Source organism: Oenanthe melanoleuca, chromosome Z (assembly GCF_029582105.1).
Source record: "Oenanthe melanoleuca isolate GR-GAL-2019-014 chromosome Z, OMel1.0, whole genome shotgun sequence".
In the NCBI taxonomy this organism is placed as follows: Eukaryota; Metazoa; Chordata; class Aves; order Passeriformes; family Muscicapidae; genus Oenanthe; species Oenanthe melanoleuca.
The window spans coordinates 37,292,929-37,310,336 of record NC_079362.1 but is presented as its reverse complement, the minus strand read 5'-3'; the positions used below and the strand labels follow the sequence as shown (position 1 = coordinate 37,310,336).

The 17,408-nt window shown below is 35.5% G+C and overlaps 1 protein-coding gene across 1 annotated transcript in view; it reads right to left on the bottom strand.

Annotated features, from left to right (window-relative positions):
* Positions 1-311: 311 nt before the first annotated feature.
* Positions 312-17,408, bottom strand: part of CNTNAP4 (contactin associated protein family member 4) — a 203,585-nt gene continuing 186,488 nt past the window's right edge. Inside the window, exons 18-24 of the mRNA XM_056513630.1 lie at positions 16,829-17,068; positions 15,111-15,335; positions 13,625-13,758; positions 12,523-12,610; positions 6,374-6,592; positions 5,933-6,004; positions 312-2,890 (exon numbers count right to left, since the gene is read on the bottom strand). Coding sequence (XP_056369605.1) covers positions 2,697-2,890; positions 5,933-6,004; positions 6,374-6,592; positions 12,523-12,610; positions 13,625-13,758; positions 15,111-15,335; positions 16,829-17,068 — 1,172 coding nt within the window. The 3' untranslated portion in view covers positions 312-2,696. The remainder of the gene's footprint in view (positions 2,891-5,932; positions 6,005-6,373; positions 6,593-12,522; positions 12,611-13,624; positions 13,759-15,110; positions 15,336-16,828; positions 17,069-17,408) is intronic.

The following is a 17,408-nucleotide window of genomic DNA, read 5'->3' as shown; positions in this document are numbered from 1 at the left end:
TCCTGTTCCATTTAAAAATTCTAAGGAACAGGGAAAGAAAATATTCATTTGGAACAAAACAAAGTAAGGAAATAGAACTTTCTCTCCATGAAGACACACAATAAAACTTTGCAAGGCAATAAAATTAAGAACAAGTGACTGAAAAGTTAGGTATACATTCTTCCAACTTGTCCTGTTGTGGGTAGACTTTAGGCTTTATTAGGTTTATATGAGCAACTCTTATATGAGAGTTAAGATAAAAGTCAATCTGTCTTTTATCAATCTGTCTTTTATCATTCAATCAAAATATCTGCTTTGGTGTACTATAATCGTCATTGTCTTGTAGGTTTTGTCTCACATTATTACTACATCCTACAATGAAAAAAAATTGAGTTGACTGGGACACATCCCTGCAGATGACTCTATTGATATAAGTGGCACTAAGAGGTGGATACCTACATGTCTATGGCAGAAAGGGAAAACCTGAAATGCAGAGGCTTTGGTTGCAGAGAAGTCCATGGAAGAGCTTCTCTTGAATTTAATGCAATTTAGGTGACAGCCTCAAAAAAGAGTCATAAATTAAGTAGATGAGAAGGTTCAAAGTAACTTAATAATTAAAAATCTTCTTGTCATGACTCATGTGAGGCTTTCACCTCCACCACTCCCCATCCACAAACAGGATATTTTCATCACTTATTTGGAATAGTCCAGTATCTGCCCTTCCTAAAGGTCACCTCTAATAATGAAGCAAACTGTATCAAATCCACAACATAGATACAGTTCTTGATCCCAGGTCCTCAGACTGACTAATCTATCAGGGATGCAAACAGAATTGCAAAAATGAAAACAAGAAAGCACTACATATTAATCTGACCAATTTATGATTGCAGAACATCCAGGCACTCACAAACAGGAAATAATTTTTTCCTAAAAATTAAGTAAATCTGTTTAGAAGGAAGTAGAAAGGAATGGTAGAATTCTGAAAACAGAAAGTAAAGACTGATGGAAGAAAATAAGGTTTAAACGAAAATATCTGCTGGACATTTATATTCACAATTACCATTTATGTAAAGAAATTTACTTACTAAAAGTTTTGGCATTCCATGTCTTTATAATGTTGTTGGGCACCTATGATTAACATTTTCTAAACTTCACAATCTATGGTCTAGCTTTGATTTTCCGAACAGAATAAAAATGAGAGTTCTCATTGCTTTCAATGAGAATAGATATAAATCAATTCTGGAAGATATTTAAATTTCAAACTCAAGTCTACAAGGTCACAGAAATCCTGTTTGTTTTCTCAGATCCAAGCCCTAGACACTCAGTCATCTGAATGGGGAAAGCTGAAAAATGCTTTCTGTGGGTCAGTTACCTAAATATTGTCATCTACTGCCATTAATGATGCCCAATTCCTGCATGTCTCTTCCAAAAGACACATACTTTCTGTAGAACCTATGACATTCACATCAGGCCACACGGGTATTTCAGATACCCTGTGGTTCTAAAGTGACCTTACAATCTTCTTTGTAGACAACTTAAACCTAGCCTTCATATCTAACAATTTGTTTGTACAATATAGATAGCTTGCATTTACTCTGTCAGCATAGCAAACACCTATTTAATTTTGAGAGGTGTAATCAGACCATATCTCACAGATGTACAGTAGGTACTAATAAGAGTGCAAACGAAAGTTTTTATGAAGCAGACACTGTATAATTTCTATAACTTAGAAAAAATTAGTCTTGAGGTCTGAAGCAAATCATAGATACAACAGTTCCAGAGAATACATCCCATATAGTGTACTGAGCACAACTTCTTGACAGAAGCATCACTAATTTCAGTCACTAATTTCCAGGGAAAGTAACCTTGAAAGTAATCTTGATCATCTTTTGTTGTTTCCACTCTTGATAAATTAACTACTTTTTGTCTTTTATTTGATCTTTCCAAGCAAAGGTCTTGTCTTTTTTCCCCCCCAATTTCATTCAAAATACCCAGAGTATGTGTGAGTCTCTTGGTGCCATCACTTGACTGTAAGTGAAAATCTACTGCAAAAGAGATTTTAAAATATTTCAACCCACTGTACACTCTTCAGTTCTGCTAAGCCTGCCAAAAGGAGGGGATAATGAAGGTATCAGTCACATCCCAGGGGAAATAAATACAGTTTGTTCTAGACATCAAATGCCATGGCTCACAAGCAGATGCTGACACCAGCCAACAGCAGCTCAAAAGGCATTTTCAGTTTGAGGACGTAAGACGGATCACCATAATGCAGCACAGCAGAATTTCTTTAGTAACACAAAGGATTAGAATCTACCTTTCACCTTGAACAAAAATCATCAATCAAATTTTAAAGAAAATGATAGGAATAAATTAATAACAATTTTCCCATTCAAAAATCATATTCAGTGTGTACATTAAACTTCATTTGTAGAAGGTCACATTAGAACAGTCGGAAACTACCAACAATGAAATTGGCTACAATATCTAATTCACTGTTACATAAAATGCATTTACGGTATAATAGCTAAGGAATGCATGTAATTTAAAGAGGCCCTCTACAGCAATCACTGAGACTGAACATATTGAGTATAGCAAGTCTCAAATCCACTGCATTTAGAATAGTGTGCAAGAACTTTTTCTGTCCAGTGAGAGCCCCCTGGCTTAGCAAGAAAGTCAGACTGTGACATTATTTTATTGGATCAAATCATTAATGACAATTAGAAGAAGTATTCCTTTTGATTTTCACTGGCTGTGTTTTGCATGCTGAGCTCACTTTTCAATGCAGATTCAGCACTGTCTTCATTTTCAGATCCTTTTGCCTCATTTTTTGAGTATGCGCCTTTTTTTTTATAAATGCGTATGGCTATGGCCGTGATGCAAAGCAGAATGAATATGACAACTGCTATCACACCTACAAGAAGAAAAGAGAAAAAAGGTAATGAGGAAGGACAGAAAAACAATAACACATAAGCCAGAAAACAGGAACAAGAAAGAATGACTACATCACATAATGGAAGGGCTTATAGGAAAGCCTGAGAAATGAGAAGACATAGCTGCTTTCAAATAAGAAACAGTACTCTAATGTAAATTTCATGGTGATTGTACTGAAATTTTACACCCTATTATTATCATTATATTGATATTAATATCAATAATAATGATATAAAATCCACATTATATTTCTGAAATTTTTGAATGGGAAACCACTAGAGACCTTAAGAGTATTTTCAATAAGAAAAATACTCTTTTTCACTATCAGGCCCTAGATCGCTGCTGGTTTTGGAGCCCAAGCCACTGCAGACAAGGAACAGTAAGGTGAGATACTTCTCACAGAGATAAGCAAGACTTTACAGACTGCTAAACCATCTCCTCTCTTCCTCGTTCATCCTGTATTAATGGTCTTAGGACCTTGGCTTCATGAGTTAGAGGATGGGCAGGAGAAGAATTTGAGGAGATGTGAAAGAGAAGACAAGTGGACCATGTTTGTCAAAGAGGCAGAAAATAGGTCTAGTCTGTTGGGATGGAAAGAGCACCACACACTCTGGAAAACAGTTGTAATTGCAGTGGCTCAGTTACAGTAGAGAAAGGGACAGTGTGTTGCACAACTTGGTCACTACTGCAAGAAAAAGAAAAATACCTAGTCTTTTAACACTGTAGATAAAAACAGAGCATCCAAAATTCAGGACATGCCAGTTTTTTTGATCTCTGCTGTGGACAGCCATTCATCATTGTAGGAATAAAAAGATTTTAATACAGTAGATCCTTCTCTCAAATGGACTTTGAAATCTAAGAAAATTTTGGTTTTATTTAAATTAAATAGTAAAGTTATTCTTTTATTTCAGTCACAGTAACTGCTTTCTCTAAGGACTTTTCAATAAACATGTTTTATCTGAAGTAGCTGAACTGATACCATTCTCAGTTATATTCATTTAAGGATGTTTAACCTTAAATTTTACTGAATGTTGCACAGCTTGCTTTGTTTTGACTTTTAAAGAAATATAGGCAGTAAAAAAAATTGAAACTGTGTATTCCCAAATGTGTTTAATACCAAAAAGAGTATTGTTATCTTAAAAGGATTGTAACTATTATAGCTTCAAGTTAAAAAATTATTTTGTTGTTAGCACACTTAAAAATCCCCACCAAGTTATCTAGTACATAGTGATCTTTATGTACAGATAGGTGTGTAAAATAGTATTAATCTTTTGAAACAGTAAAGCAAGTTTGACTAAGCTAGACATGTAAAAAACTCAGAAAACATATTTTTAAATTTTGACCTTCCTTAAAATCAATGGTAAAATTCGCATTTGGGGTGTATAAAATTATACAGACATAAGTATCACTTTACAAGCAGGGAAGCCTCTAGGCTTAATAATCTCATTTTAGTGTCTATGGTACTACTGTCTTGACCAGAGGTCACTGGTCAGGCAGTGTGCTTCTGCATGCACTGACCAGAGCAGATATCACTGTTTAAATGGAAGATACAAAAGTGACTGCAGTTTCTTATCCTAAGTAAACCATTCATAACTTAAACAATTTTAACTTCAATGGAAAGCCTGGACAGTTTTAGTCTACTAAATTCCACTATCTCCTTTGTCTACTGAGGCTTTAAAAACTCTAAGAAAGAATGTATTTTCAGAATTTAAAAGACAGAGTGGGTGATCTTTTCATCCCACTGCCCTTTCTGTCAAAAATACCTATGCAAATTGAAACAGAATTATACTGCCAAAACATCATGAGTGAAAACAAGTTTTATTTCCTCAACTCCTCCCAAAAAGAAGACATACTCCTAGAAATTCTTACAGAGGGTGATTGTCACAGGAGAAGATACAATGCCTTGAAAGAAAATTTGAACTGACAGAGACATATAACTTGCTTCAACACTGGTAAAAGGAGTTGAGTTTCTGATGAGGGTCCCCAACTCCAAACTGTCCCTATTTAGGCTCACTTGAGTACTCCTTATTTCTGCTAAAGAGAAAGAATTGGTAGATTTTATATGAGTATCCATGTTGGACAGATCCTCCACATAGGATTCATGAAATGGATCTTAAGAACAATTATTTTAAAAGGCACGGTGATGGAACCTGTATATCCTGATTATCAGTCCTGTAGTCTAAGCATGCACATCTATCCTAAGCTTTATGCTCTATTTGTTCTGACAGGCATAAACAGTAAAGGAACTATCACCATATTCACTACAGAAGTAACTGAATTCCACATTGCTCTTCCTTTATTCTTTTGGTATAAAAAAAGTATTTTGAAAAAAATTTTATGAATGGTTATTTCTAGTTCTATTTGAGCTGATAAAAATGTCCAAAAGAAATAGAAAGAAAAGATTGTATTTCAAAACAACAGTAATTTTTATTAATTATTTCTGTAACAAGCATTTTAAGCAGTAAATCAATGCAAGTGAAAGTCTTTCCAAGAGTACATTGCCTTCCAAACAGGAAACCTGGATGAAAATTCCTCAGACTGCCATTGATTCAAGAAGTGTTAAACCTCACATTCTCAAGAAAAAGTCTTTGTTGTTCAGATTTATTAAAGAAGATTTTAAACTTGACTTTGCAGCAAAAGGTAACTTTTTGGCAAAGTCAGGAAGAAATGATGGTTCTTTCTTAAATATATGCTTATGTTCTTTCTTAAATATATTTCAACAAATCCAAGCATTTTTTAAAGTTGTAGACACCACTATTATGCAGGTTGAAATTCTGTCCTTACTATCTTGTTTTTCAGCAGACTATTTCAATATATGGAAACATGGCATCAATTTATGTAATAAGAAGAGTGTGATCAATTGTATTTTAAAACAACACTTGACTTTTATCTGTCTACCATCTATAGTGGAATGAAGAGTTTTTACTAGTTTCTGTAGGCACACAAAGCTAAATTGACTTCATGACTGACAGATTCACAGTTAGAAAAAAATTTCCTGTGGATTTGTTACAGTCCCTATTACCTCCAATAATTGCAGAGTCACTTCTGATTGCATTAGCTAAGGGCTTTCCCTCATCTATTGGTCCAGAGTGATCTGCAGCAGAAAAAAAAAAAAAAAAAAACGAGAAAATGACAGACAAATATGTGATTTTTTAAAGAAATTCTCACACTGTTACAGTTCATTTACAATATGCTACAGTGGCAGTAGTGTGGGTCAGTAAGCATGCATAGAACATGAATGTAGATGACACTTTTCAGAGATAAAAAGAAAAGTGTGAACATTCAGATGAAAAGAGAAAGGCTAGAGAAAATGAATTAAGTACATATAAAAGAGAATTATTTACAAACTACTCCTTACATGTTAACCCGCATGGAAAAATAAAAAGTCAGTTGTGATTCAGGTCATGAGTACTCTATTTGGAATTTGCTTCAGAGATCAGAACAAGTGATAACCATATGCTACCTGCAAATGAATGGGTTGTTTCACTTGATGTTGAGTCAGCTCCAGTTAAAGTACCACAGTTGGATTCAGTGAAACGCCCTTTTACAATGACAGGGGCTGAGCTGCTGTGGTGCAGTGCAGCCTTCAAAGGAGCAATGTGGTTGAACTGCACTGAAGACAGACAGCCAACAAACCCCTGAGAGTTTGCCTTCATAGTCTCCTCATCTACATCGCTGTTTTCTGTTAATCAAAAGGAACAGAACACAATTAATCATAGTGCAAATGTACAAAATAAAGTGTCAGAAGAATAAATGAATAATTAACCTGTGCTCCTCTGAGAATACTTGAGTTGCAGCAACATATGTAGATTCACTGAATCCCTTTCTTTTCTGACTTTAATGAAAAGACAGATACATCCCCCCCCTTTTTTTTTTTTGTTGAACAGATGACAGTTGCTAATCTGCTGAGGGAAATGCTTTTAAATTATTATAGCAAATTCCAAAGCAAAAGGTTTCTATTGTAAATAAATTATTTAAATTAAAATGCAACAAAAATGTAAGATTGAAGAACGAATTCCAGGACAATGCCTTTTATTTGATTTCTTCTCATAAATAAACATTTTTGGAAAATATTCATTCTATAGACTCATACATCTACTCCATTCCAGCACCATCAAGTCTGTCAAATCAAAAACCCTGAAGATCTCAGATCTTCAGATCCTGGATATCCATAAAGATATTTTCTGTGAAATTAAAAAAAAACCATAGTGTTCCAACTTACTATACATTTTAAAAGATGATACCATTACTAGTACTACAAAGGGGGAGGGGAAAGAAAAAAAGAAAAGATACTTCCTCACTTTTTCTCTTGAGTTGCCTTTCTAAATTCATGTGACAAGTACTTTGCATAACTCTCTGTTAATTCACCAGGTAATGCTCACCAATGCACCACTTTCAATGCAGAAAACAAACAGTTTATTTACTCTGACAGTTCTAATTTAAGCAAAAACTCTGGAAGTACTAGTTATAAAAGGAAGACTTGTAAGGGAATAAAATTTGTAAATAAAATGGGAATTTAATCTCATTAATTTTCACTTTCAACATGTCCTGGAGCCGACAAATGAACTTGTGATCTTTACAATAGCTACCATAATAATTTAAAGTTTTACAGTGCACTCCTCAATAAAATTTAAGTTAATAGCAAAAAATGAGCTAACGTGTTCAGGTAGAATGTTGCAAAACAGCAGAGTAGCATTTTCCTCAACTAAACTCTGCTTATTGCAGTGATGACAGACTACTAGAGAGATGGATGTCAGCCAAAAGTCTGCTCACCTACTCTGATGGACTACACAAGATGTTGGCTGTTTAACTATCTCCGCTTTCTTAGCAGAAGTTTTCAGTATCTGCCTCTATGCACTGAAGGATCTGCTAGGATTGGATGTTTTAAGAAAAAGATTAACACTGAAGTGGAAAGAAAATGTTTTCACAAACCCCCCGTAATAAAAATATATACCTCTAAATATGAGTTAGATTGAAAACCTCTAGAAGAGAGTGATATCTATTATTTTTTAGTTCCTATACGAATCATTTATTGAACTTCATGTATGTATAATAGGAAAGGAATATTTTAAATCCTTTGATTTCACGTGACTCCTAGGAAATATTGCTGGGATAAAGTAAAGCTTTATATTGGATCAGGAAATATTGATGATAAAGTGAAAGGGCTTAGGGAAGACCACCATCATCCACTATCTCACTAAAGTAAAGTTTAACTGACTGAAAGTGACACTCAAAGACACTCACAAGTTGTTTTTTGGAGACAATATATTACACTAAAGTGAAGTTATGCATCCTCAATTCATTTGCTAAATGTACCCAAGTTTACCATAGACAAAATTACTCCACCTACATTGTCTTCTTAAATAAAAGAAACAAAACTAAAGTTTCAAAACTAAAATACACTCACTAACTCTTTAACTCTACTTCAACCTTTTGTTCTTGTGAAGTAGTCAGTCAGAAAGCAGACATACAACTCCTATCAGAACACTTTAAGACAAGAACTATGAGGCCTTCTAATGCCTTTATATCTTATATTACATCACCCAAAACTGCACACCTTGAGGTGAGGCCATCCCAGCCCAGAGCAGAGCAGAGCAGAGCAGAGCAGGACAATCCCCTCCCTTGCCCAGCTGTGATGCTGTCCCTGATGTCCCCAGGACAGGGTTGTCCCTCCTGGCTCCCGGGCACTGCTGGCTCAGGTTCAGCTTGCCATAGACCAGGACCCCAGGTACCTTTCCATGGCACTGCTCTCCAGCATCCCATTCCCTATTATGTCCTTACATCCAGTCACAGATTCCAGAACTTGTCTTTATTAAAGTTCATACAACTGGAAACTGCCCAGCCCTCTAATTTATTGCTGTCTCTCTGAAGGACCTCTCTGCCTTCAAGAGAATCAATAGTTCTTAATTTAGTATCATTTTCAAACTTACCATACCTTTGAGTCCTGCACCCAGGTCATTTATGAAGGTTTTGAAGAGCACAGGGCTGAGGAAGGAGCCCTGTGGAGCCCCACCAGTGACAGGTCCCCAGTCTGATGTCACCCCATTCACTGTAACCCTTTGTGCCTGGCCTGTGAGCCAGCTGCTCACCCATCACACGACATTTTTATCCAGACATGGGCTGGACATTTTGTCCAGAAGGATCCTGTGAGAGACAGCTTCATAAGATTTACTGAAAAAGATTACGTCAACTGGCTTCCTTTGATCAACAAGGTGTGTTATGTTGTCATAAAAGGAAATTAGGTTTGATAAGCAAGACTTTCATCTCATGGACCTGTACTGGCTGTGACTAACGACTGCATGGTGCTTCAGCTGTTTCTCAATGCCTTCCAAAATAATCTTCTCCATAATTATACCAGGCACTGAAGTGAGACTGACAGGCCTGTAGTTTCTTGGGTCAGTCTCTTTACCCTTACTGAAACCTGGGACAACACCAGCGAGCTTCCAGTCAACTGGAACTTATACAGAGTCCATCATTCAAAAACCACTCAGAATGGCAGTGACATCAGCCAGCTTTTTGAGTATTCTTGCTTGATTATGGAGAAGGTCCCATAGACTTACTGGGATCCAGCTGGATCAGGAGATTCTTCACAAGTTTTGTTTGAAGAAAATAAACTGTCATGTTCAGATGCAGAAGAGCTCAGAAAAGTACTTCAACTGAAAATAATTCTTTTTTAAAAAAAGCTTCCTTGTCTGGTTTTCTAAAACAACATTTTCAAGTACAAAAAATACATGACTTCATATTTAGTTAACTCCTTATGGTTAGATCTCTTCGCTGCAACAAACATTATTTTTTTTTCTTCTGTCTTCATGAAGTCTTCTTAAATCTCTAGATAGGATTTCATAGAAACCAAAACCAAAAGCTGTCAGATTTCTAGAAGAAATAGTAACTCTCCTTTGAAAGGGGGAAAAGCATACTTTTTTTCAGAACAGATTCTGAAACAAACTGGACTGAGTGCCCCACAGGTCACTGTAGCTCTGTGCATTGCACTGCTGGGTCATTACAAAGCCATCATACAACTGAAGAAAACCCCACCTTTGAATTTTTCCAACTGTATGGCTCTTTGGAGGACCATATTGGTCCTGGCCAAAAGACCAATAGACTATTTGTCTAAAAATGTCCATTTCCATAAATTTAATCAAATGCATTTTTGAGAAAATTTATATAAATTTTGATACAGTATTTGATAAAAAAGATAAAAGAAGTTTTATTCTGTACTGGTCACAGTGGTATTAACCTTATGTGAGTGTGTCTGCAATAAACTACTACACTTCAAAATATTATACATTCCTGATTCAGTTTTATAATTGAATTGTAAAGTTTGGAAATATTTGTAACAATTTTCTTGTAGTAGTTTATATTTCAGCTAATATTGCTTTAAAGTTATGATTAAGTGAACATTCTCTTTTCCATTTTCTGTGCATATCTACACACCAGTTCTTTTCTCGACTGTGACTTTTATATATAAAATCTACATTTCCAAAATATATATTTCTGTTTGTGTTAGAGGTACTTAGTTTTCAAGTAAGAAAGCAAATCAGCTACACTGAGATTCTCTTAATGATAACTAAATAATAATTAAGATTTTTTAAAATGGTCTATAAAAATGGTTTCTAGATTTCCTTAATATATTTTAAGGTATTTAGCATTTGGTAATTGTTCTCATAAAAAGAATTATCACTCTATAAATTTTATTATATATTTCTTCTACCTTTTCTAGATAACACTCATAATTCAAAACAAGAACCACTTATTTGACAGATAAAGAATTCATTGGATCTCCTTATCCAAGCATTTTCATTCAACAGCTCAGTGTCTAAACAGGGATTGGTAACAGGTGGTGTTCCTCTGGGGCCCAACTGTTACAATTTTTTTCAGTATCTTCTCTAATGACAGCAAGAGTAGGATTGAGTGCATCTGAAGCAAGTCTGTGGATGACACTAAACTGAATTGTTCAGTTCACACACCTGGGAGATGGAATGCCACCCAGAGGGACACTGACAGGCTTGAGGACTGGGACCAAGTGAATCTCATGAAATTCAACAATGGCAAGTGCAAAGTTAGGCACCTGGATCTGGGCAAGGCCCAGTATCAACACAGACTGGGGGTGGATGGATTGAGAGCAGCCCTGAGGAGAAAGACTTGGGGGTGGTGGTGGACAAGAAGCACAACATGGGCCAGCAATGTGCACTTGCAGCCCAAAAGCCATTTGTAGTCTGGGACTGTTCAGGGACAAGTTAGATACAGCTCTGAGAAATCTGGTCCAGTGGAAGGTGTTCCTGCCTATCACAGGGGGGTTGGAACGAGGTGATCTTTAGGGTCCCTTCTAATCCAGACCATTTCATGATTCCTGGCTGCAGCATGGCCACAGGGCAAGAAATGTGGCTCTGCACCTCTTGTCTGCTCTGGTGAGACCCCACCTGCAACACTGCATCCAGCTCTGGGGTTCCCAGCACAGGAAAGGCAGGGACTTGTTAGAGCAAGTCCAGAGAAGGACTGTGAAGATGATCATAGTACTGGAGCAGCTCTCCTGTGAAGAAAGACTGAGAGAGTTAGGGTTGCCCAAGCCTGGAGAAGTCTCCAAGATAATTTTATAGTAGCCTTTCAGTATATAAAGGAGGCTACAGGAAAGCTGATGAGTGACATTTTACATATGCATGTAGTAATAGGACAGGGAAATGGCTTTAAATTGAACAAATAGAGGTTTAACCTGGAAATGAAGAAGAATTTCTATCCTGTGTGGGTGAGAGACACTGGGAAAGATTGCCTAGGGAACCAGTGAATACCCTCATGGGAAGTGTTCAAGGCCAGTGGATGAGGCTTTAAATGGCCTGGTCTGGAGGAAGACATTCTGGCACACAGCAGGAAGTTGGAACTATATGACCTTTTATGTCCTTTTCAACCCAAAACATTCTATGATTCTATTAAATTTCTTTAGAGGAAAGAGAAATATCCTTTAAATTTGCACCAGCATCAAATCTTCTTCTATTACCAGGCTTTATCAATGTGAAAGGTATGAAAATAACAAGACCTTGAAAATTTTAGTCCAGGCTATTGCTATTTTCTTTTAAGAACATCAAAAAGTGGTCACTGTAGATAAGTAAATTTCATTTTGATCATTATTGCAGAAAAACAGACGTATTTTGAAGAATCATCATGAGACAAAGAATCTCCAACAAAGATTTGACTTACATTACCACGTTCTTCACCATTTGCATCAAAACCTAATCACAGGAAGTATTCAAGTACAATGCATGATGAATAGTATTATATCATCATTGTAGGATCTCAACTTGATTTGTTTTTTCTCCAGAACAGAAAACAAAGTGTTGTTTCTTAATGCTTGATTGCAAAATGAGAGAGAAGTGTACAATTATTTTTAATGGAACCCACTTGATCATTTTTACAGGAAGCACTTATTTGTGATTATATCTGTATTTCAACAAGACTGAAGTTTCTACCTTGATTGTGACTCTGTGTCTAAGTAAATCCACAATAACAAATGTCTTTCAATGACATTTGTGTTATTATTTTTCATGCCCCATGATGACATTTTTATCCATGTTTTAGAAAACCCTGCAGTTTTAGAAAATGCTGCGGTGTTTCACTTACCTAAAATCTTGCCAAGTGTGAGAGACTTGATTGCATTGAATTCTGTGCCTGAAGACAGAATAAACTTCATTCTTTCATTCTGGTTAACCTATGGAATGATAGAGTGAGGAACAAAGTAGAATAATGGTAGAGATAGTCAATATTTTCAAAAAAGCAGGTAAGATCAAGGCTAAAAATAAGAGGGACTCAGGGAAGTATTTATTATTTTTAGCATAAAAACTCATCAGGAAATAGATTATCAGCTTCCTCAGATCACTGATTATAACTGATATTCTTAAGCACCCTACTTAATAAGCCTTTATTTATCTTATTGATTCTGCTGATTTCTTCTTTTTTCCACTCAAAGATGAGTAAAAATAGAAAACCTTTAAGAATATGAAAAAGTGTCTTTTCATTTTAAAAAGGCATTCAATATTTAACTTCATAAAGACCAAAAATAGTATAAATACTCTGCCTCTCAGGGTACCTCTAGAACAACTTCAAGCCAAGTACCCTTACAAACCCAAGTTCTAGCCTCAAAATACTTAATTGTAACATATAAGTATTTTGAATTTAAAATTAAAAAAAAAATACTTTTTGCATGTTAGTATCAACAATTTCCAAAATAAATGTTTCTATTTTATCATGCTATTTCCACAAAAAACCCAAAAATATTCTCCTTAATAGCTACACTTCATTGATAATGCAAAAGAAACCAAATAAAATTTTAAAAATAGAATTAAACTGTTATCTGGTTTGTAATATATTTGTATTGTAGTTTAATACATAATTTAAATTTAAAAAAATGAAAATGCAAAACTTAAAACAAACAACAGCAGTCATACCCATTTACCAAATTTTGAAAATTTAGCCATCAAATAATTAATTGAATTTTTATTTAAAATTATGAGGTGATACTGACCTTTTGAAATAAATGAAATTCACATCAAAGAGATTGGGTAACATTAATTTTGACTGTGCATCCTAAGGGTGTTTGCTTTGATTACTTGAGATATTAAGGCACATTTTATTTGGGGTAATTGCCTTGTTGCAAGTATTTACTTCATTTTGCTGGTCTACTTTTTTATGATAATCCACTTTTTTCCCTCCCTAAAAGAATTACCTCTACAAGGAGTGTTTCCTCCTCTCTATTAATCTTCACACGTTGTAGTTGTCCATCAGCCATGCTTTTGAAACTGATGCTGAAGATATCAGGATCTTCATGGCTATCTAGCTTGTACCTAATCTGTAAGCTTCCTGCAGGGATAAAGAGAGCAAAGCTGTAGAACATTGCATACACCATAATCAGTATAGATCATATACTGCTTCTCAGGGGTACTTCAAGGGTAAAACAAATGCTTGATTTGATTAAGAACTTAGCCATCAGAAATTGATACAAGTGAGAAATTAAAGGCAACAGAATGAGTAATAGCAATGCCAGAAGCACAATATAGTGGCAAAAATAGTTATAAGGTGTCTAAATATTGACTATTGAGTTAAATTTTGGGCAGAAACTTTATAATTAGTTTCAAAATTTAGCTGAGAAAGACTCAGTCTGGTAGTTCTCATATTTGTGACACAAAATATAACTCATAATTCTAAAATAATATTTTCCCTGTCCAGTCCCGTAAACCTCTGACCATTTGAAAGTTAAACAGAATGCAGTGTACTAACTCCTATCACTTTCCATTCCTTATTGTTCGCTCCCAGAATACCATCTATAAACACAAATAATCCCTTAAAGACTCAGAAGAGAACACACAGGCAATGTAGTTTCCTGGTCAGAAATTCATTCTCAGCTGCAGATGGACCACAGCTTTCTACTCATGCTCCAGAAATCAAGGCCCATGCCAGACTCAGGACAGTCATGAGCAAAATGTGTTCCATGTCACACGATGCAGAGGATAATGCAGCTATTCTATATCCAAATATGTGTCTAGGAAAACACAGAACCTTCCTTGAGCACAGAACAACTGTGACTGTAAAGAGTCTTTGAAAAACTGGAAGATTTAACTCAGTCTGTGGGGTTATTTTACTTAAAAAACCCCAGAAAACTAACTGAGCTGAAAGAATAGAAAATAATCCAACTAATAACTAATGTTCATCTTAAACAGAATCATCAATAATGTTACATGTATTTTTACAACTATGTTTAGATATATGTATTTCATAGGTATTTACGTAGCCTATGAAATCAGTTTAATGAAATGACCTCTAATTAATTTGGGAAATGGATAATGAACTTTCAGAAGTATTTTATTTTGTAATTATTTTGAGGATGGCAATTAATAGGCCTCATGAGTAGAACATGGCTCAGATAAATTTTAATTTTAATTTCCAAACTTTAAAACCCAAAAATTTCCAAAGGATTTTTAGAATTAAAAATTTATGACAACATAATAAAAAAAAACAGTAGGGGAAGTTGAAAGTACAGTAGGAGGAATGTTTTTCATGTGGAAAGAATTGCTTGACACAGGTGAAAAATAAACCATCTAAAGAAACATGAGGACAATATGTAGTTTGTGATTCAGGTCTGGAAATCAGAGAGAATTAGAGCTGACAGTCATGATGTTCATTGGTGTTTCCAGACATCCAATGTGAAAACTCACCATTCCTGGTGAGAATGACCGAGAGGTATTCCTTGTAGAAGGAGCTGACATAGAGCAATAGGCTGGGGGTCCGTGTTGTTCGAAAGGCAAAGGTAATTGCTTCCCTGCTCAGTGTCATGTCAGCATAGAAAGAAGAAGCATGAGAACTGTAATTTTTAGCTAATGTGTAGTATTCTTGAAAGTTGTATGTCACAGAAGTGCCAGTCCAAAAATAGGCAGAGATCTCTGAAACAAAAAGTAAATCAATATTTAAATATAAGGCAAAATAACAGTAAAAAAATAACAGTAGAGATAGTTTTTTTTGTTTGGTTGCACTGCTTTTTTTTTGCCTTCTGTCACACCACAGAAGAAAATAAAATGTATTCTACATTTTTGTGATAGAGCTAAAAAGTAAATATAAATGAAACTAGCATTTAGAACTATGGGCAAATATAAGACATGACCTGGTCTGGGGCAAAAGCTCATTTAGACGTGTGTCTTAAATATCTGCTTCATGAAGAAGTGCATTTTTTTCTAGCTTATTTTCTATTAATCATCCTAGTAGTCAAGCACAATATATTCTGTCTTGTATGTATACTGCTCCTACAAAGAAGTGGGTGCAGCAATTTGAATCCTAACATACAGATTAGATTTGGCCTGAAACACATAAGGTAGAAGAGACTGGTGAGGTGGGAGAAAGAAAAGGAAAATAAAAACTTATGGTCTTCTTAAGGATGAATCACTTACAGAGGACTTCTGTAATTCTGTGATTTCTCATAGCTGTTTTCTGCTAAATGCAACTCTTTGTATTTTGGATCACAGCTTTCACACTTTGGAGAAATTTCTTGAAGTTTCTGTAATCTGGCTGAGTATTTGACAAAAGCTGACTTCAAGTTATTATTTAGGTCATTCTGCACTTTTAGCAACAGAAGCTACTCTGTCTCTACTGAACATTACAGCCTGACCATTAGTCTCTTCTGATGCAGAGGAGGAAAAGACCATTCCTCAAACAGTGGCATTAGATCTGAAGAGCTAGATATGGAAAGTCTTCAGATGGGTCCCTCACTTTTGTGGAGGTAGTGACTACAAGGCAGATTTTTTGCTAATTTAGAGAAACATGAAGTTGTGGTATATCAGCTGCTTAGTACTTTGCAGAATGCATTTAATATATGGAGGAAGCAAGATTTTTCAAAAATCTGAATTATATGCAAACACCAAATCTTCTAGATAAACTTTTGAAATTTAGACTTAATGACTTGTGATCATCTTCCAGTATGATAACTTCACCAAAGAAACACTTCTAAAAGACTTGGAAAATGGGCCCAGTCATGTTTGCGAAGATCTTACTTTCTTCTTACAGCAAAATGTAGATTTAAGTTCATCTGCTTATTGGTTTGTTTTCCAAACTCAGACTTAGTTTTGAGACTACTATTTGAAAGACAGAAATTCAAATGCTTTACCATAAAGATATATTTCCTAGATTTACTATAGTATCAAAGAATCAAAAAAGTTGCATGAAGATATTGGTCCTGTTGGGTTATATGGTTCCTGATTAAATGGTGTATATTGAAATTATCTCTGAAGGAAGAGTGTTTAGTAAAACGTTTTGATTAAATACAGCTGAATATTTACCTACATTATGGAAACCAAATATTTTGCAAGCATTTAAATATATCTTTAAGGGGATGTGAAGATCTTGATGTAGTCCTGTTATCAATAAAGCTAAAAGACATGCTTGCCTTTCTTACAGAATGGACCAGCATAGGCTGAGAAAGTGCAGTCACAGGAGAATCCACTGTACTTCTCTCTACATTTTCCACCATTGTGACACAGGTTACCATAGCTGCTACAATGTCCAGGACAGCCTGGTTCAACTCCTGGTGTTATCTTTGCTCTCTCTTCCAGATCAAGGGCCATTCCATTCAACCGTAATGAGCGAATGCATCCCAAAAATCCCTTCTGCCTGGATGCTGTTCCACCTGAAAATAAATTTATAGGAGTTTTAAAACTTTAAAATAATTGATATGTAAAACCATCTTTATAGTTTACATCCTATGAACAGTGTATTATGACTTTTCAAGACACAAGTTTATTTATGCGAAAATGTTTATAAGTAGCTTTAAAAGCACATCTGATTTCTGAGGAGAGGAGAGGAGAGGAGAGGAGAGGAGAGGAGAGGAGAGGAGAGGAGAGGAGAGGAGAGGAGAGGAGAGGAGAGGAGAGGAGAGGAGAGGAGAGGAGAGGAGAGGAGAGGAGAGGAGAGGAGAGGAGAGGAGAGGAGAGGAGAGGAGAGGAGAGGAGAGGAGAGGAGAGATTTCA